At 42.0% G+C, this 18718-nt stretch overlaps 1 protein-coding gene across 1 annotated transcript in view; it reads right to left on the bottom strand.

Annotated features, from left to right (window-relative positions):
• LOC124561711 overlaps nt 1-18718 on the bottom strand; it is a 198553-nt gene that overhangs the window by 12902 nt on the left and 166933 nt on the right. The window contains exons 8-9 of the mRNA XM_047130939.1: nt 2896-2962; nt 2643-2814 (exon numbers count right to left, since the gene is read on the bottom strand). Of these exons, the coding sequence (XP_046986895.1) occupies nt 2643-2814; nt 2896-2962 (239 nt within the window). The remainder of the gene's footprint in view (nt 1-2642; nt 2815-2895; nt 2963-18718) is intronic.

Here is an 18718-nt window from a genome sequence, read left to right as displayed (position 1 = left end):
GATGGCTAAGCACTGCTGATAACTTGAAGACTTGGTGTCTCGAATCAGCTGAGGTATTAGTGAGTTTCGGTGTTTTCTCTTAGTTCAGACGAATACTTCTGGTGGATTCTCTACACTTTATTGAAGCTAAGCTGGAAGAGGACATCTTAAATCTGTTAAAATGTATATTTACCTCTACTCACATTTTATTTAATGAACAATAATTTGAGCAATCTGGCGATGATTCTATGGTTAGTCTCTCGTCTACCATAGCATTAACCTTTCTATGGAAGGCTTAGACATGAAAGGACTTCAGTCGGCAAATTTGGAATCTAAATATTTCTGGATATATGTGGAAGACACCTTTGTAGTATGGCTACATGGGGCAGCAACGCTACCTGAAACTCTGGAACACCTTAACTCCCTCCATCCGAGCATCTGCATCACCACAGAAGTGGAGAAAAATTGAGGCCTCCCGTTTTTAGATGTCTTGGTACAGAGAAAACAAGACGGTCCCTTCGGTCGCAGTGTCCTCCGTAAACTCACTCTGATATATACTTACGAGCTGCGAGCTCCCAACACCCATCGTAGCGCTGTGGTGTGTAACGGACTCTCGTTCATAGGGCTAGAGTTAGATGCAGTGAGCAGAGCTCAGCTATCTTTGCTCCAATTTGTATAAAACGGGAACTTTGATGCACAGATTCGAAATTCATTTCAGTCTCCACGCACTAAACTTCAAGAACTGCCCGAGGAAGTGGAAAACTCCACGTACACAGGGTGTGAAACGGCAGTGCATTGGCGAATCTGTGGTTTGTACTCAGTTGATTCAAATGGAAAGGTTTCCGGAGTGATTGTGGCAGCACGACGCGTAGGAACAAGGGTAGTTGGAGCTCGACGAATGGGACATTCAATTTCGGAAATCATTTGGGAATTCAATATTCCTAGATCCACTGTGTTACGAGTGTGCTGAGAATACCAAATTTCACGTATCACCTTTGAACACGGACAACGCAGTGGCCAACGACCTTCATTTAACGACCATGATTAGCGGCATTTGCTAGAGTTTTCAGTGCTAACAGGCAAGCAACACTGCATTTAATAACCGGACGGATCAAAGTAGGACGTTCGACGAACGTGTGTGGCAAAATTTGGTAATAATGGGCTACGGGAGCAGAACACGGTCCCGAGTGCCTGTGCTAACAGCACGACATCGCCTGCAGCGCCTCTCCTGGGCTGAAGATCATATCAGTTGTACCTCAGACGACTGGAAAACCGTGGTCTGATCAGCGGACTCCAAATTTCAGTTGATAACAGCTGATGGTAGGCTCCGAGTGCGGCGCAGGCCCCACGAAGCCATGGACCCAAATTGTCAACAAGGCACTGTGCAAGCTGGTGCCGGCCGGAGTGGCCGAGCGGTTCTAGGCGCTACAGTCTGGAACCGTGCGACTGCTACGGTCGCAAGTTCGAATCCTGCCTCGGGCATGGGTGTGTGTGATGTCCCTAGGTTAGTGAGGTTTAAGTAGTTCCAAGTTCTAGGGGACTGATGACCGCAGAAGTTAAGTCCCATAGTGCTCAGAGCCATTTGAACCATTTTTTTGCAAGCTGGTGGTGGCTCCTAATGGTGTAGGCTTTGTGTACATGGAACGGACTTAGTCCTCTGGTCCAATTAAACAGATCACTGACTGTGGGTTATGTCGGATACTTGGAAACCATTTTCAGCCGTTCATGGACATCATGTTCCCAAACAGCGATAGAAATTTTATGGATGGTTATGAGCGATGCCACGGACCACAACTGTTCGCGATGTGTTTGAAGAATATTCTGGATAGTTCGAGCGAGTGATTTAGCCATCCAAATTGCCCATCGTGAACTCCATAGAATATTCATAAGACATTATCAAGAGGACAGTTCGTGCGCAAAATCCTGCATCGGCAACACATTCGCAATTAAGGACGGCTACAGAGGCAGCAAGGCTCAGTATTTCTGCAGGGGACTGTTAACGACTTGTTGAGTCGATGTCACATCAAGTTGCTTCTGTACTTCGGATAAAGGATGTGTATCAAAAATGGCTCTGAGCACTATGGGACTTAACATCTGTGGTCATCAGTCCCCTAGAACTTAGAACTACTTAAACCTAACTAACCTAAGGACATCACACACATCCATGCCCGAGGCAGGATTCGAACCTGCGACCGTAGCGGTCACGCGGTTCCAGACTGAAGCGCCTAGAAGCGCACGGCCACACCGGCCGGCGGATGTGTATCCAATGAGTTTTTTCACCTTAGGGTAAATTTAGATTGAAGGAAGAAATGAATATTTTATGTTTGATGCGGATAATGTCCATGCAAACAAGCCTGTTACATTGGAATATGCCGAGCATGTAACGGAGGACGTTTTGTGGAAGTAGAGATGGAATGGAGAAGTTGGCACAGAAGAGCAACTCGAATTTTGTAGCAGATGATAGGGAAGAATCCAATTCTGGTAAAGTAAGTACCCTCCACCATACAGTATATAATGACTTATGCGGGTTGTAATGTAACTACAGACTAGAAATATCTTGCAAATTTATGCAGTGGTTAGATTATGCTAGGTATAGAGGGATCCGGTAGTGACATATTGGCAGAAGTCGTTAATTTTTAGAGAGAACTGGAGTCGACACGCACCTGTAGGGACATTCTGGGGCAGCGACGGACATGACGAAGTAGCTGGAAGCGGAGAGGAGTGGCCGGCGCGACACCTCCATCCAGGTGACGGCGTAGCTGCCGGGCTGTCGCTCCAGGAACTCTACGATGAAGCTGCGCGCGTGCGGCGCCAGCAGCAGCGGCGTCGGCGACCCTGCGTGGGCGGCGGCGGTGCCGGAAGCGTTGGCGCCGATGGCGGCGGCGGTGGCGGCGGAGGCGGCGGAGGTGGCGGTGCGCTCCCAGCCTTCCGAGAACACCTGCAGCTCGCGCCGGCCGCCCGCCGCCTCCACCGGACACACCACCTGCGGGACGCCGCCTCACAGTCACTGCCCCCATGCTGAAAACTAAGCTACAGAGGTCATTCTGCGGCCCTGGCAGAACTTCCAGAGGACGGGCGCCCCATCCAGCTAAAACTAACTTTCTTCAGTTTTTTCGCAAATTTATCAAATTTTCATAGTTTTATATGTGAAAGCAGTCCCACAATCAGGAAATGAGCGTTGTTGTTGTGGTCTTCAGTCCTGAGACTGGTTTGATGCAGCTCTCCATGCTACTCTCTCCTGTGCAAGCTTCTTCATCTCCCAGTACCTGCTGTAGCCTACATCCTTCTGAATCTGCTTAGTGTATTCATCTCTTGGTCTCCCTCTACGATTTTTACCCTCCACGCTGTCCTCCAGAACTAAATTGGTGATCCGTTGATGCCTCAGAACATGTCCTACCAACCGGTCTCTTCTTCTTGTCAAGTTGTGCCACAAACTCCTGTTCTTCCCAATTCTATTCAATACCTCCTCATTAGTTACGTGATCTACCCATCTAATCTTCAGCATTCTTCTGTAGCACCTCATTTCGAAAGCTTCTATTCTCTACTTGTCAAAACTATTTATCGTCCATGTTTCACTTCCATACATGGCTACACTCCATACAAATACTTTCAGAAACGGCTTCCTGACACTTAAATCAATACTCGATGTTAACAAATTCCTCTACTTCAGAAACGCTTTTCTTGCCATTGCCAGTCTACATTTTATATCGTCTCTACTTCGACCATCATCAGTTACTTTGCTCCCCAAATAGCAAACCTCTTTTACTACTTTAAGTGACTCATTTCCTAATCTTATTCCCTCAGCATCACCCGACTTAATTCGACTACATTCCATTATCCTCGTTTTGCTTTTGTTGATGTTCGTCTTATACCCTCCTTTCAAGACACTGTCCATTCCGTTCAATTGCTCTTCCAAGTCCTTTGCTGTCTCTGACAGAATTACAATGTCAATTGCGAACTTCAAAATTTTTATTTCTTCTCCATGGATTTTAATACCTGCTCCGAGCTTTTCTTTTGTTTCCTTTACTGCTTGCTCAATATACAGATTGAATAGCATCGGGGATAGGCTACAACCCTGTCTCACTTACTTCCCAACCTCTGCTTCCCGCCGGCGACGGTCGCCGTGCGGTTCTAGGCACTTCAGTCCGGAACCGCGTGACTGCTACGGTCGCAGGTTCGAATCCTGCCTCGGGCATGGATGTGTGTGATGTCCTTAGGTTAGTCAGGTTTAAGTAGTTATAAGTTCTAGGGGACTGATGACCTCAGATGTTGAGTCCCATAGTGCTCAGAGCCATTTGAACCACTGCTTCCCTTTCAGGTTCCTCGACTCTTATAACTGCCATCTGGTTTCTGTACAAATTGTAAATAGCCTTTCGCTCCGTGTATTTTACCCCTGCCACCTTCAGAATTTGAAAGCGTATGTGAGCAGATCTAGAAATACAGCGTCAACATTTTAGGCAAGGTCCTGATGGAGATGGCTTGGCGTTGCCTCCCTCCGACCTGTTATGAAGTGCCAGCTGCTTATCTGTGTCATGTAAAAGACTGATCAGTGCTTGGACAGTGTACTGGTGGGTTTGTGTTATTATGGATGAATCAGAGAGGGTCAGGATGAAATCTGGTGCCAGCATATAGACTTTTCCTCTCTAATGGTCGTCGGGCTTAACGCCCTCGTCCGATGGGCTGATCGCCATCAACGGTGCAATGGGCTCACACTTTAGGAATCTCCCGTAGAGGTTTCGAGTTTAACCCAGGACACTGTTGTAAAGACCGGACATTAGAAACCTTACGCCATCAACTCTCTCCCACTGACCAAATAATGGCGTAAACATTTTCCACCAGCGGGTTTCAAAGCGGCGATATCGCACTAGAAAGGCGCACAAGAAAGTGTGAGTGACCTCTCCTACGAAAACGATTTTCTACAAACACGTGTAGCAAAACATAAGCTTTGCTGGAAAACAGAAATTAAACTAATTATGTTGATGAAATACTGCAAAGCACTCATGAAATATATCATTCTGGTAGATACATTACAAACTGTATAGAAAATGAAGGTAAAATCATTATCTATGAGAGTCTTTCTTTTCATTTTTTTAAATCCTCCGATCACACATCATAAACGGCAGACAAGTGGTAGGAGGGTGATGTACACATTATCCAAATGCGCCTTTCTCCCACCACACGATCTGTCACTACCGACTTCAAGACGTTAATCTGTGATGAGCTGCAGTCATATTAAGATGGCTATCTCAATTAAAGAGTCCAAGTGGAAAACATTGTGCCTATTTTTAACAAAAGGTATTTTCAGTGCTATTGTGTTCTCGGTACTTGTTGCATGTCTATAGAGTGATCCGGATAAGAAGCTATGAAGAAAGTCTTTCAAACGTGCGTTAAGAGATGGTACAAGTTCTTCGTGCCATGGTTTGCTTCCGCCTGGAGTTTTGGAAATTTGTGGTAAGTTCCTATGGGACCAAACTGCTGAGGTCATCGGTACCTAGGCTTACACAGTACTTAATCTAACATAAACTAATGCGAAGGGCAAAACACACACACACACACACACACACACACACACACACACACACACACACACATATATATATATATATATATATATATATATATATATATATATATATATATATACGCCCCAGAGAGGACTCAAAACTCCGACGGGGGGACCCGCGCGAAGCGTGACACGGCGCCCAAGACCGCGCGGCTTCTGTCTGGAGTGCAGAAATACAAATGATTTGAGAAGTGGTCTTCCTTGGCTATAGCTCTCTTAGTTAAATACCTAATGCTGTATTTCCGTACTTGTACTATCACAAATAAAACGTAGTGCCTCAGTATATCGTCGGAAACTGCCGTTTTTGCGACGGTGGTTGCGTACAAAACAGAAGCTTATTCTTGCAAAGACAAAAACAGCGATCTTGAGACGACTATTCACGTTTACATAACATTAGTTGTTTTTTTTCCAACAACTAATTTAATATTAAAAACTGTAATAGCCGTATACATGTGAACAGCCATCTGAAAATGAACACATCTTATCGATACGGGTAACGGCGTTATTTGTGTAAATAATGAGTATTACTACCAGAGGCTGGTTGGTGTTTTCTTCTTTGACTCTCATATAGTCAGTTTCCCGGTATGCCACTTAGAACGTTCCCTATCATCTATTTTCAAATTTGCCCCATTATTTTCTGCAGTGGTGTGGGTTGGCACCATAATTCTGTGGTACGAGAATACCTTTTCAGTTTTTTGGATACAGATCAGTTATGTACAAAAAGATGATCATTGTTTTTCCCTGCTCCCGAGAAATGTCAGATTTGACACTTACATTTTCCATTTCCACTCTTTAAAGGGTTCTCCCGCTAAGTGAGAATTGCGAGTCAGCAACCACAATTAATGCAGCTGTTAATTGTGAAATTTCACGTTTGCGGAGATCCATTCAACATAGAAAAGAGGTATGCTGACTTCTAAAATTGTTCTGACCCGTAGCAGTCCTCGTCCTCACACTGCTCGGGCAACCCAACAGCTTCTTGAGCAGTTTATGTGCGATATTTTTTTGTTACCCGCCATATAGTTCCGACCTGGTGCTTGAGTTAGTACCATTTTTCCCTAAACTGACGAAGTGGCTAATAGTGCAACAATATTAAAACAACGTCAATACTCATTTCGGTTCATTGGCAGCAACATTTTAAGAAGAGGGTATTGAAAAGCTTGTCTACAATGACGACAAATGTCCCAAGCGTTAAGGTGATGACGTCGGAAAGTAACTACAAGTGCACCTAACTGGCAGTCATAAAGTAACTTTTTTACTCGGTTGGCTTTTACTGATGGCCTATGAGAGGTTGGAAAAAAATTCCCACCGGCCGGAGTGGCCGAGCGGTTCTAGGCGCTTCAGTCTGGAACCGTGAGACCGCTACGGTCGCAGGTTCGAATCCTGCCTCGGGTATGGTTGTGTGTGATGTCCTTAGGTTAGTTAGGTTTAAGTAGTTCTAAGTTCTCGGGGACTGATGACCTCAGCAGTTAAGCCCCATAGTGCTCAGAGCCATTTGAACCATTTTGAAAAAAATTCCCCTATACGGCATGTCCGTTGTGGGAGCAGCTTTCTGTGTAATGAACAGGAATATTCACCTTGAAACCTTTTCTGCCATTTGCTTCTACAGAATTCACAGCAGAGTGGGTTTAGACAGCCGTAGTCAGCGGCCCTTGGTGGACTCAAATTTTTGACCACATTATGTGTAGAATGCATGAAAGTGTAGTAAACGTAAACATGTTCCGTAGTAGGCTGTAATGCGATGTTTATTCAATAGTGCGATTAGCTAATTCCGACTAAGTATGATGGTCAAGCACATTTGCAACATCTATATTTATGTCTTTTCAAATCACCCCTAATTACAGGTAAAAAATAGCCATATTCCGTCATTTTACGGGAGGATCAACTCTACAATGTCCCCTTTTAAGATGCTTAGTCGAAATTAGCTAATCGTACGATTAAATAAACATTGTATTACAGGTTACAACGGACCATATTTTCGTTGATTGAGCATCTGGCGAATTTGGATCTCCAAAAATACAAAATTATATGAAAGTTTATTCGGATATATCTGCTGTGTAGCAGAGTTTTTTGTTAAATTATGTCTGCTGTACTGTTTTAAGTTTGAGTTAACACCGATTCTGTTTAAAGATTTACATTGAAGTTTAACACCGATTCTGTTTAAAGATTTACATGAATGTCTGAAACACACACTGCAGACGATCCGCAGCTGGTCGGTCTGATGAGTGTAGATAGACAGCCGAATCGGTTTAGGCGACTGGCTGTAATAAACAGGAAATTCAGACTCAAGACCCGATTGGACACAAATTTTCATATGTCACTCTTAGGTAGTAGATCTATACCTAATACAGCTGATCTCAAGTCAGAGAATAAATTTCGATTTATTTAAAGTGTTTGCCATTTACGACTTGTCTAACTTACACAGCTAAAACTGTTTGTGCTACAGTTATTTGGGGCAAGGTGTCTGGTTCCTGTCTATCAGTTTTGAGCCTTGTTGGTAAATTGTGAATATGTGGAATTTATTTTTTACTCAGGTTTAATGTAAGTGCAATTTTATTGCCAGCTGTTTAAGCCATGTGGGCGTTCCTGTTCAAGTTTTATTTGTACTTTCTTTTACAGAAAAGCCTGAGTTATGCCAACTTAAAAAGAAGCTATGAACATTTGTACATTCTCTCTTTGCTCAGTTCTGTACTACAAATAATTCCATGTATGGCTATTTGCTCCTACTCCATGATTCTATTGTGGCAGACACACTACCTAGTTATGAGAGTTCAAATAATGCTCCCATAATTTACGTAGAGGCTATGTGTCACGTTGTTTTTATAACAGTTCTTTTCCTGTTGTGATCTGGTGTACTTACAAGTGTAAACTGATGTATTAACTATATCTTTGTTGATGTTTACGTATTATTCCGGAACGTTCGTTAACTGAAATGTTTTTCTGTCTGTTCCACTAGTATCAGAATTTATACTGCGCTTTATTGAATTTATTTTGTGACAGAACCACCTGAGTGAGGGGAAACTCTACGCGAGTCATGATTTGAAAACACAAAACGATATTCATCAGACTTGAAATACTAAATTCACGTTGCTGATTTTCTTGGATTGCTATAAATTACACGTGTTAAAAAAATCATAACAATAGTTTGCTAAACTTGCTAAAAAGAGTCAATGTATCTTTTCTAGGTGAGAAAGTGTTTGTGACCTATCACTTTACCCCTCCCACATCCTCGCTTGTTAATTTTTCGAAGTGGGTTCTCCAAATTGTTAATAATACATAAATTATTAATTAGAAATAAAAGAACGACGGCTATTATTGCGAGATGAGAAAATATTCATTTTCAGGAATATTGTATTTTTGTTATAATTTTGCTTTGCACTGCCTTGCTTTGGAGGAGCAAACTCATTCACTGTATCGTCGAAGTCACTTGCAGCAGTTGTATCATACAAGACTACTAAAATCTGACAGTCTGCTTTTACGCATACTAGACCTTAAGCACTTTACCATTTTTAATTTATCGAAACTACTTCCAGTGCCCTAGTTCACTAGAACTTCGGGGATGCAGCAGATGAGCGATGTAAGAGCATAAGTTCGTACAGTTGTTAAAGTAATATAACTGGCTATGGCTGAATGACTAACAACTCCCGCAGTATTATTTATCACCCTCAGAAGACACACTCTTAAATTCGTTTTTATTTACTCAGTAGACTGTACCAATAGAAACTTGGAACCACAGAAAGAGGCAAATTAGATATCCCCCACCATTTTGTCTTGCTTCTTCCATCGTATCGCTCCAGTCGTCACACGGCAGAAATCGGCCAAAAACGGAAGTCTCCCGTCAAATAACTGCTTCAGTACCCCCTCATCATCCTTCGAGATCCTTCAATAACGTACCGAAGTTACAGTATGAACGCCATTGTTGAATACGAGTATGCAGTGTAGGTGGAAGCTCGTTGAACATAAGAGCGATGTTGCCACACAAAACTACGATAGCGATAGACGTGCTTTCGGTAATAGACGTTTCTTTAAAATGCACCAAATGAAGTGGAAATGACTCTGTGACAGCAGTGTGCATGGGCCAAGAGAAAGGCTTCTTCTCGTAGGAAGATGATAGTAACACGAGGAGTAAGGGAACTGAGATACCTGATACGGTCAAATTTTAAACATTGTTCCATTCTTGTTTGTCTTACCTGTCAGCTTTTGCGCCGACTCAGTGCTTGCGCTCTTTCTGAGGACACACTCTCCATCTCCTAGGTACATTTCGAATAAACAAAGTTTTGGGGGTGTGGTACCAACCTCCGGGATTCTTGAAATCCCGCCACCTGCCATGTACGGCGCTGCCGTCAAATGGATGCCCCCTGGCGACCTGAGGCAGGCAGTGTTCTGAGAGAAGGGCTTCTTTCGAGCGCCATGGAGTGGTGCCAGAGTCTAATACATACAGTCGCGACACACTCTGGTGCGATAGTCGTTACCGTTCACATCTGGAGCGACACTAGCGCTCCGAGTGGTGAGAAAGCAGGAGACAATGTTTGTTTTTAATTATTTTTCTGCTTAGTTAATGAAATAGCTTTTTTTTCATTCCATGCATTAGTAAACTACCAAAAGACGTAAATTATCATGAAAGAAATGTAAAAACTGTGACAAACTATAACTTACTCGTGAAGAAATACACTCAAATATTTGCATAACTGCATCTAACTCCACTGAAAGCAAGAGAATATAAATATGTACTTGAGAAGCATACCCTGTTCTTGTTAATGATACAGACATTCCTTGGCATGTCAAAGTTTTGTATGGCGTCTAATTATTTGCTCATTCGACTTTCTGGTACATGAATATATCTGTAACTGTAATTATTTTGAATTCGAAAGCTGATGTGTTGATGATTCTTGCCTATCGTGGTGCAGATATTAACAACTAAAAACTGACAAATGGTGTGTCATTTTTTAGTCATTGTCGATTTTTATTGCACTACATACCCTCCCTATTGTATAAACCGTGTTAAAAATCTATGTAAACGACAATATCCGCACTCATGCGATATTGCGTTCAGAAATATCGTTTGCTGACCACTTGACGCGCTGCTGACGCAGTGGATAACAAAAGACAGATGCAGTATCGCGACTCTACGTTACACTGTGATGCTGCGGAACCAGCATGAGTCGCTTCTTGTGGGTTGTAGTGATAAGGTTATCCTTGTTGTATAGCCGGGGCGTGAAATCACGTACTTAGAGGTTGTTGTGAAAGACTTTCTGTCGTGCTCTCATGGGCAGTACAGTGTTAGATACTCTGCAGTATGCGCCTGGAAGTGGAAGTGGTTTTGAATTGTTTCTCTCCGCTGTCGCATTGCTTAGTAACTTATTCTGAAATGCGAAACTTCGGTCATGTCCCATTAGTATGGTGTTAGATTTTATTTCTTGCGGCAGGCACAGATAAGCTGTTACCTGCGTGGGTTTTTAGTGACTTGTGCTTGATGTGTTCCTGGTCTATCACGTTCTTAAATAGGTTATTGCTCCATTATGAGAGGTTCCATGACATGCGATCGGTGATTAGGCACAAATGTGTGTTGCATGTTTTGGTATTTCAACTACGTCAAAGATTAGTGGCTTAGTCTGTCTGTCTGATGCCCTGTATTAGCGGTTGTTTTAAGATTGTGTGTGTGAGTTCTGATTTCGTGTCTCAGTAGTATGATACGAGTAGTCAGCTTATTGACGAGGAAATAAGTTTTGCATGGCACCCTGTGGTGTTGTTCGACGACATGCGGTTTGCAACATTCCTGTCCCACAGAGTATTAAATTTAATTGATTCCGTGTTATTAATTTGACGTGATCATGATGATCGTTTGGTTGTTCGACGAACGTGTGTGTGCTTGATAGCGTCACCGGCTTGTGTTTCTCTGTATTTGCTTTGAATATTCTAGTCGTGATTTTGATATTACTTGTAGTCGGTCAGCATCTGACTCGAAGATTTCTGTTGCGTGTTTTCGTTGGTTGTAAGGAACGAGGTCTTTGTTAGTTGTGCTATGTGAACATTTCATATACTTGCCGTACTGCTTATTTTATGGACTTGTCATATTATTAAGTTGTGCCCTTGTGTTGCGTAAGGAACCACGGACGTGCGATCGTTATCGTGGTTGCTCACCTTTCTCAGCGGCTTTCTTGACCTATCATCGGCAAAGTCCTACAGCGAGAACTGTTCTAATTCTTTAGTGGCAAATACTATCAATTTGATCGGGCTACTGCCTGTTTAGACGTTTTATCAGAGTAGTGCTTGTTTATTAGCTTGATCAGGCTAGTGCCCGTTTACCTGAGAAAGGTGTAAGTCCCCGGTCTAAATCGAAAATCTAGTTTAAGCTATGACTAGTGCCGATTATTTGTGATATTTTACCGCAAGTGCTTCTTGGTATAGTTCCAAATGACGTTAAGCTCAATATAAGCTAATTTGTGAGTGCTCTGGCTTAAGTAGCTGTTGGGGTTATTTACCGTGCGACCGTTACTCTGTCTACTTACATCTAGTAAATTTTATTACCACGTGGAACGTAAAAAAATCTTAAGTATATAACCTTCTAATTGTGAATGCTAGTATTTGAACCATTGTGCACTTTGCTATTACGTTTGACCTTTTTTGAATGGCAATCTGTTTGAGTTTTAGAACAAGTTCAGCTGAATGTTTTAATGAAATTGTGTTGTCAGCCAGTGTTGTTCTTGCTCGAAATGTGTTTCAGAGTGAGTTTCCGTTTCCCGTTCAGCCTATATCCTCAGCAGTTGATTGCGCGCACCGTCGTTGCTACCGGCGCCGTGCTGGTCGAGAAGGGCGGGTTCTCGCATCTGGTGGCCACCTCACTCCAAGGAAGTCGGGTGTTCCAACTTGGCATCCTACATTCATATTTTGTTTTTAATGAAAAATGAGTTGAAAAAATTAAAGGAGAGACAAATAACTGTGTGTCAGATCAACCACCCTCAGTCACAAGCAACCCTGTGTTCCATTTCCCAAGCACGTACTTAGCCTTTCATAGCGACACCTTTTTTACATTAAAGTTTCCTACCATTAATGAGTGCAACTGAAAGTCTGTGCCATTTAAATATACGTTGGTACTTAAGCATCTCGCTACAACAGACGCCTCCTTGTGCACCCAAATATTGACATATATGCGTAATTTGATTTCTGGTGGTAACATTAGGAGTGAAATGGGAATTCCACTGTTAAACGCAGCGGAGAGAGCGGACAGGCGGGAAAAGCACATTGAAGTCCCCTGTAAGGGGAAACACCTGTTTGGTGACGCGGTAGGAAAAGAAATTGGAGTCGATGTGAGAGACGTACGGGATCCAGTCTTAAAAATCAGAGTTTAAAAGAGATCTGGAAGATTTGCTATCAAGTAAGACAAAAGGAACAGATAACATCCCATCAGAACTATTCAAGTTAGTGTGCAGAGTCTTTGAGACTGGAGATGTACTATCATGCTTCCCGAAAAGTGTCAGCCACACAATTCCGTAGATAGCAAGGACAGATAAGTGCGACGATTATCGCACATCTGCTTAACAGCTCATCCAAGTTCTTGACAAGAACAATACACAGAAGAATGGAAAAGAAAACTGGTGATCCGTCAGATGAAGATCAGTTTCGCTTTGGGGAATGTGAAGGAACCAAGGAGGCCGTCCTGACATTGCGCTTGACAATGGAAGCAAGACGGAAGAAAAATCAAGATATGTTCGTAGGATCCGTCGACCTACAAGAACCGACAAACAGTGTAAAGTGATGCAAGATATTCCAAATTCTGAAAAAAAGACGAGTAGCCTATAGGGAAACACGTGTAATATGCAGTATGTTCAAGAACCAAGAGGGAACAATAACACTGGAGGACGAAGAAAGAAGTGCTCGGATTAAAAATGGTGTAAGACAGCGATGCAGTGTTTTGCCCCTAATGTTCAATCTATACGTCGAAGATGCTGTGACGGAAGTAAACAAAGGTTCAAGAGTGGTAATATAATTCAAAGTGAAAGGATATCAATGATAAAACTCGCTGACGACATTGCTGTTCATAGCGAAACAGTAGAAGAATTACATGACTTGTTGAATGGAATGAACACTCTAATGAGTACAGAATAAGGATTGCGACAAAAAGGAAAAAAGTCCGGATAAGTGCGAGCAGAACGTGTAACGTCTAGTAAGAAACAAAAACAACATATTACGTAGTAACGAGAAAATTATATGTATCATATTGTGTTATTGTATAAAATTATGTATTTTTTTTATTATTTATTTTTGAGAATATCTGCGTCGGCGAGTAATGAAACCGCCACAGACGATAAATGTCGAACAAAGATTAAAATAAGTAACTAGTATATAATACGTGACGAATAGCAATTTCTTTGTCTTCTTCATCTGGGAGTCGAACGAGTAAGATATCCTGTGTCGTAGTAGCGAACGCTAGTGTAGCATTCTTTTGTCGAGACTAAGCAATGTACGCCATTACGTGTGAATTCACAAAGGTCTGTAATCACTGAGATATTTAAAGGTTTTAATAGAGTTGTTTAAATGAAAACTTGTATTATTTATTGTTAAGCTTGCTTGCATATTATCCCATCCTGTTGAGACATTTTTCAGTTATATAAATATTATCTGTGGTGCTGAGCTGCGTGGAGAACGAAGAGCCGCGGCGTATTTAAACGACTTACAGTATAGTAGAGCATACCGCAAGGAAGCGGTAAAATAATAGTAAAATAATATTATTTCTTTTAGCTCCCAGACTGGCAGTGAAGATCAGCAGATTTTATGATGTGTTGCAGATTGACGCTGATAGGATATAGTTTACAGTGCAAATAATTTAATGTACCTTCAGAATCTGATAGGAATCTTGCTGTGCTCCGTTCTGATCTGGCAAACTTTATAGTGACAACGTATTTTTTAATGAGAGTCTCATGTTCTTGGGCTAGTCGTGGTATGAAATAGCATTTTAACGAGAAATAAAATCCACTGCGAACTTGTGTTTTTGAACGATCACACGGACTGTAACATCAGTGCTCATAACAAAGTAATTTCAACTTTTAATCACTATGAAGTAGGGAAGATATATTGATTCTTAGCATGAGTTGCAGTTATGAAAAATCGTTCCTTAAATTGTAGGCCAGATACAGAACAATAAGACTTCCATATATACATTTTATTCCGCTAAAGGGTAATGATGATAAAGAAAAGCAAAGCACAGCATTATTAACAGATATTTCGCGGCTCTTTTCGTATATGCGATAATAAAAAACGTGAAACTGTCGCCCAAAAACGCGGGGCCCGAATTTGCAGTGGCCACAAATATAAAATTTTATGTATTTTTCTTTCAGTGTTGTTATGTATGTGTAGATATATATGTATTTAGTGATAAATGTATGTATGTATATCATGATCAATGCTATGTATTAATGAATGTGTAAACACTCTTTCATGACAAAACGTACTACTGCAAACGAGTCTGAGAAGACGATCCTGATAGTACTGAGAAGCTGTAACGACTACGTAATCCGGGGGCAGCCGAACCCCGAGACAAGATAAACTAAAGGTAAGACTACAGTGTAGTTGTCCTGTTTGTAGAAGTCGAGCTCCAGTGAAGTGATCTCATTTCGCTAGTGGTGTGCATATTGTGCGTAGTTTGATGTTAGTGTTTGTGACAGGACAAAGTTGATGGTAGATAGTAATTTTTAGTGTGCAGTTAGTGTAGATAAATTAACGTATTTTGTGTGCAAGGGGCAAAACTGTCAGACTTTGTGGTTTAGTAAGCAATTTATGAATATGGTTAAGTTGCGTAGTCAACGTCCGAGCAATATGGATACTGAGGAACAACAATTAGTTAGTGCAGGAAATGTGGAACCGGGTACCTCAAGTAGTACTAGTACTCTCTTTGAGGATATAACATGTGAGAATGTGGGGGCAGGGGCACAGGAAGTGGTGCCACCGCCCACTAGTCCTCAAGGGGATGTAGAGAAAGAAGTTGTACCACCACCAGAAAAGCAGGATCCAGAGAGTGGTAATCTGCCTGGTGGGTATTCGCTTCAGGCTATATTAGAGCGCGTGCTGAATTACCAGGCAGAATTTGCGCAACAGCAAGTCGAGCGAGACCGCCAGCAAGCTGAGCGAGATCGCCGGCAAGCTGAGCGGGACCAGCAACTTGTGCAATCGTTAGAAAACATGAAAAAAGAGATTGCAGATATGAAACAGAATTATGAGTCGATACCTAAGGCCGTGCAGGAGCTGACTGAACAGGTCAACAACCTGCAAGTAGCAAACACTAACAGGGTAGACGAAATAGGTGTATTAGCCAATCGAGTAGAAAAGCTAGAAATAGATTCCACGCAGCTTGTAGAGCAGAAGTGGAACGAACAAGCAACTAAAATTGAAACAGAATTCAACTCATGGCTAGAAGTGAAGGAGTGTGAGATTGACAAGAACATTAATTCCAAAGTACAAGCAGCCATAGCAAATAGAGGCTCCGAATCGTTCAGTACAGCAGTGAGTAGTCAGGTACAGAACGACGTGCAAACCATCAAACAAATACTCAGTGAGGATATTCCGCAGTGGCAAGTGAATATGAACAAACGGATATCCGACCTGGAGAAGGGTTTAGCACAAAGCAGAAAACATTTGGAACAGGAACCTCTGTCGCCAACAGCCCATGGTTTCGGCAACGCACAAACTTATACGCGATACAACAATGGGGAATCTGTAGTCGATAATGCGAAGAGCTGTAGCTTCGGTTCGGAGCACACAGCATATGTCCAAGGAGCAAAACCATGTATTTCAAAAATATTAGTGGAAGAAAGTTTAATCAAAAATAGACAATTTCAAACGTTTACTACTGAACGGAAATCAGTACACCCAGTAGTATTCATAAAAAGCTTTAAAAATATCTTGCCCAGTGTGTGGAACGAAACACAGAAAATTCAATACGTAATGTCGTACATTCAAGGTGATGCAGCGTTGTGGGCTACAGAAGTAGCAGACAGCTGCATGACATATGAACAGTTCGAAAGGGCATTTCTATCGAAATATTGGTCGCCTTGTATACAAGAGCGGCTAAGAAAAGAAGTATATAATCCCGAACCGTACTCACCTCGTCTGGGGAATTTGAGACGGTATTTTGAAAAATATATAAACAAAACACGCTACTGGGACGAGCCTATATCACCAAGAGACATAATAAGACTACTAAAATCACATTTACCCATTCATATCAAAGAGAAATTAATAAACGTACCAGAAAGCGATATGGAAAACTTCCTGTCTGTTCTAGATTCTATAGACTTGATACAGGAAGACGCAAAATCAGCGTGTGATCACTCGCGGAATAATGGGTCAGGATGTAAACATGACAGAAATAGTAGTGCACAAAACCACAACCATGGAAATGGTGGGGGTGGTAACAAGCGGCAAGAACATTCGCAAAATGGTAGTAATGGTAGAGGCCAGAACGGGTATGGGCAACCAACTTATAATAAAAAGCGTCGATTTGACGACCGGTACGAATCCGGAATGTCAGGGACCAACCGCTGGAAAAATGCGCGAGGTCAGTGGCATAGCAATTATAGTGATAGTAATCGAAATTGGCATCAAAATCAGCGAAGAAGCCCAGAGCGACAGGGTAATGACCGGTATGACAACAATAGACCACCGCCGCAAAACGCGCCTATTGCGCAGCCGTGGCGGCCGACAAATCAGAGTGTACATATAGTGGAGGTCGCGGACAATAGCCTTCCAAGTACTTCACAAGCAACTAATCCAACAAACTAGAATCGGCCTCGATATGCTCTCCATCGATGGCCGAGGGATGGAGTGAGAGCAACACGAGTGATAATAATATACCTGGGATACGTATGCTGCGATACAACGATGGTGTCAGTATGGATAAAGATCTACTGAACGAACCACACGAATGTAAGAAAGATAATAACGAGAATGTGCAAGCTATTATCGAAGCGAAAATCAATGATGTTGCAGTGAATATAATCATCGACACAGGTGCCTCAGTAAGTGTAATGAGTATAGAGTTATTTAAAGCACTGGGAAAAGGACATAGCATTCCGACTTTCCCGGTTAATAATTGTAAGGTGTCTGGAGCCATTGGTGCACAGAGCCAATCAGTTAAGTACCAGGTGCAGGTGGAGATTTGTAAGGAGGGCGAAGCCATAGTGAGCTCGTTCCTCGTTGTTAAAGGATTGAAGGTGGCCTGCATTCTGGGAGTAGATTTTCTCCGTGAGAGGGACGCATTGATCGACCTCTCCTTGGGGAAATTAAGCATAGTTAATAGGGGTAGGAGGATTGAGTTATCTATGATGAAATCGAAGGAGGTACTTGTGCCGTGTTGTAATCGAATCAATATCAAGGGTAGGAACCCTTGGGTACTACACCTTGATGATTTGTCACATGCAGCAGACCTCTATTACCCGAATTTAGAGGATCGAAAGTTTGAAACAAATGTTGAGGCATTTCAAACCAAAGTGCAAGAATCTGAAGGTTTAAGCGGTAAACAAAAGCAACAGTTGACGCAGCTGCTATCGGAATACACTATGGTATTTACCGACCGACCAGGAATAGTCAAAGGGTACCACTATCACATAGAGGTGATGCCCCACAAAACATACTGTCGCGCAACTTACTCCATCCCTTGGTCGAGGAGGGAAGTAGTGGCTAAAGAGATTCGGAAGATGTTGGCACACGAATGTAGCTATTTGTTAGCACATCCCCATACGGGGAAGATCAAAGGATTGTAACCACGTAAAGATGTGAAGTTATTTATTCCGTGACATATCACATATAAAGAGTAATAGTTGTAAGAAGATTTTAATTGTGTTTTAGAATATAAGTATGTTAGTATTAAGAAAGAAATTTGTGTGTAATGAAACTTGGAGGAAGTGGATTCAGAAAGTAGGCAATAGCTTACACAGGAAAGATTTTGTTTATAGACAATTAGAGCCATTTAAAAATTATAGGCTCATTAAGCAACGAACAATCTTCTTGTTGATAAAATGAGGATTAATTTCTTGAATCATTATACAAAGGATTAATTTCTTGAACCATTTTCTATGTGTAGTATGTAAGTGCAATTAATGATGCAATCTAATATAGTAAGGTAACTGTTGTAATTGTATTACGATAAGGAACCCTGAGAGAGAGAGTCTTGACTAGCCAAACATG

This window comes from Schistocerca americana, chromosome 1 (assembly GCF_021461395.2).
Source record: "Schistocerca americana isolate TAMUIC-IGC-003095 chromosome 1, iqSchAmer2.1, whole genome shotgun sequence".
Lineage (NCBI taxonomy): Eukaryota > Metazoa > Arthropoda > Insecta > Orthoptera > Acrididae > Schistocerca > Schistocerca americana.
Note: the sequence above shows the minus strand (reverse complement) of the source record. Positions and strands in the feature narration are given on the sequence as shown.